Source organism: Penaeus chinensis, chromosome 9 (genome assembly GCF_019202785.1).
Source record: "Penaeus chinensis breed Huanghai No. 1 chromosome 9, ASM1920278v2, whole genome shotgun sequence".
NCBI classification, from domain to species: Eukaryota; Metazoa; Arthropoda; class Malacostraca; order Decapoda; family Penaeidae; genus Penaeus; species Penaeus chinensis.
In genome coordinates this window covers 1,727,828-1,730,327 of record NC_061827.1, presented here as the reverse complement: position 1 = coordinate 1,730,327, position 2,500 = coordinate 1,727,828, and the positions used below count along the sequence as shown (strand labels likewise).

The window sequence follows — 2,500 nt, the reverse complement described above, 5'->3', positions numbered from 1 at the left end:
ATCTGTTTTGTCAAGAGAGATGATGGGCGAAGGTTTTGACTTTTAATTAGATTGGTTTAGCAAACTTTTGAAAAGCAATCGGGGTCACCGAATTCTAGCTTGAGGGAGGGAGGGAGGAAGGGAGTGAGTGAGGGAGGAAGGGAGGGAGAGAGGGAAGGAGGAAGGGAGGGAGGGAGGGATGGAGAGATAGAGGATAGGAGGAAGGGAGTGAGGGAGAGAGGAAGGGAGGGAGGGAGGGATGGAGAGAGAGAGGGAAGGAGGAAGGGAGTGAGGGATGGAGGGAGGGAGGGAGGGCCGGGCTCGGCCGAGGCGCGGACTCATTGCTGCTCCTCCTCCTCCTCCTCCTTTTTCTTCTTCTCTTTCCTGCCCTCCTCCTCCTCCTCCTCCTTTTTCTTCTTATTTTTATTTTCCTCCGCCTTCTCCTCCTGCTTCCTCTTCCTCTTCCTTCCTCTTCTTCTTCTCCGTCTCCTTCTTCTCTTTCTCCTACTCCTCCTCATCATCATCATCTTTTCCTATCTTTCTTCTTCCTTTGCGTCTTTAACTTATTCTTCATATTCTAATACTTCTGTTCCTCCTCTCTTCCTTCTCTTCTTCTTCTTCTTCTTCTTCTTCTTCTTCTTCTTCTTCTTCTTCTTCTTCTTCTTCTTCTTCTTCTTCTTCTTCCTCTTCTCTTCCTCTTTCTTTTTAATTTCTTTGCATCGCTTTCTCCTCCTCTTCCACTCCCGTCTCTTGCTTTTCTTCTTCCCTCTCATTTCCCTCTTTCTCTTCCTTTTCTTCCACTTTGTTTGGGGCGAGAAAGTAAGAGAGAAGGCCAAGAAAGAAGAGGAAGAGGAAGAGAAAGAGAAAGAAAAAGAGAAGGAGAAAAGGGAAGAGGAAGAAAAAAGAAGAAAACGAAAGAAAAGAAGGGAAGCGAAGGATAGGGCCAGAGGGTGCCAGGGGTGCCAGGGGGTGCCAAGGGGTGCCAAGGGGTGCCAGGGGGTGCCAAGGGGTGCCAGGGGGGGAGGAGGGAAGCTGGGTGGCACATTGGGAGGTTGTGAAAGTGGGCGGGATGGCTTGGACCAAGAGAGCGTGTGGGTTACTGAAGGATATGACCGAGCGAGGAACTGGGTGGGGCCTGTGGGCGTGGATAGGGTCTGTGGGCGTGGGTAGGGTTTGCGGGCGTGGGTAGGGTCTGTGGGCGTGGGTAGGGTCTGTGGGCGTGGGTACGGTCTGTGGGCGTGGATAGGGTCTGTGGGCGTGGGTAGGGTCTGTGGGCGTGGGTGGGGCCTGTGGGCGTGGATAGGGCCTGTCGGCGTGGGTAGGGTTTGCGGGCGTGGGGACTCAAGGGGACTTGTGGCACACGATGTTCTAGTGACAGCATGAGAGACGGTGGAACGGGTTATGGAGTAGCGCGGTTGTAATAACAGGGGAAGGGGACTTGATCACGGGGGCGACGAAAAGGGGTTGTGGTTGTCACGGTGAGAATAACGAGTTGGAACGGCCAATTAACACGTGGTAATGACGACAAAGGAAAAACCAGGACGGGTATAAAACACACTAGACATTGAACTTGGGGCCAAAATTTCCGGCTGCGACAGACAGGTGCTCTCTCGACCTTGAGTGAGAGAAGGGGTGCATACAGGGGGCAGGAAGGGGAGAGAAGGGGAGAGAAGGGGAGAGAAGGGGAGGGGCAAGGCGAGGTGCGAGATGCACTGGGGCATGAGGGCCGCGGGGAGAAGGGGGGGAGGAGGGCGGGGAAATAGAAGGGGACTGGGAGGAGGACGAGAGGAGAGGGGAAAGGGGAGGAGGCATAAGAGAGGGGAAGGGATAGAGATGGAAGACGAGAGGGGAAGGTGAAGGGGAGGAGGAGGAGGAGGAGGAGGAGGAGGAGGAGGAGGAGGAGGAGGAGGAGGAGGAGGAGGAGGAGGAGGAGGAGGAGGAGGAGGAGAGTAAAGGGAGGAGCAAGAGACTGGGGAGTGGGGAGGAGAAGGAGGAAGAGGAAGAGGAAGAGGAAGAGGAAGAGGAGGAGGAGGAGGAGGAGGAGGAGGAGGAGGAGGAGGAGGAGGAGGAGGAGGAGGAGGAGGAGGAGGAGGAGAGAGAGAGAGAGAGAGAGGAGGAGGAGGAGGGTAAGGGGAGGAGCAAGAGACCGGGGAGTGGGGAGGAGAAGGAGGAGGAGGAGGAGGAGGAGGAGGAGAACGAGGGGAGGGTAATAGTAGTACGATGTGCCAGGACCACACCAGGTTGAGTGGTTCCTCTGACTCAGCCATTGTGTCATGCGCTCTCCGTCAGTTTTTAGCACCTGTCTGCGTTAGCCATGCGCGGCCAACCTCCATGTGACCTGCAAACGGCGCCCTCCAAGAACTAGGGCGAGGATTGGAGGGACGTACAAAATAAGGGGGTGGGAGGACGAGGACGAGAAGGGGAACATTAATCGAGTGTTTTAGTGTTTAGAGCAGATTCTGCGTGTGCCGGGTCAAAACGCAGGTCAAAGAGAGGGACAGACTCCGTAAAAAAAAGAAAA

The 2,500-nt window shown here is 55.0% G+C and overlaps 1 protein-coding gene across 1 annotated transcript in view; it reads right to left on the bottom strand.

The window, feature by feature from the left end:
* The window catches only part of LOC125028525 (vegetative cell wall protein gp1-like), a 4,209-nt gene extending 1,955 nt beyond the window's left edge, over positions 1-2,254 (bottom strand). The window contains exons 1-2 of the mRNA XM_047617890.1: positions 2,199-2,254; positions 1,023-1,347 (exon numbers count right to left, since the gene is read on the bottom strand). Of these exons, the coding sequence (XP_047473846.1) occupies positions 1,023-1,347; positions 2,199-2,254 (381 nt within the window). The remainder of the gene's footprint in view (positions 1-1,022; positions 1,348-2,198) is intronic.
* Positions 2,255-2,500: the final 246 nt, after the last annotated feature.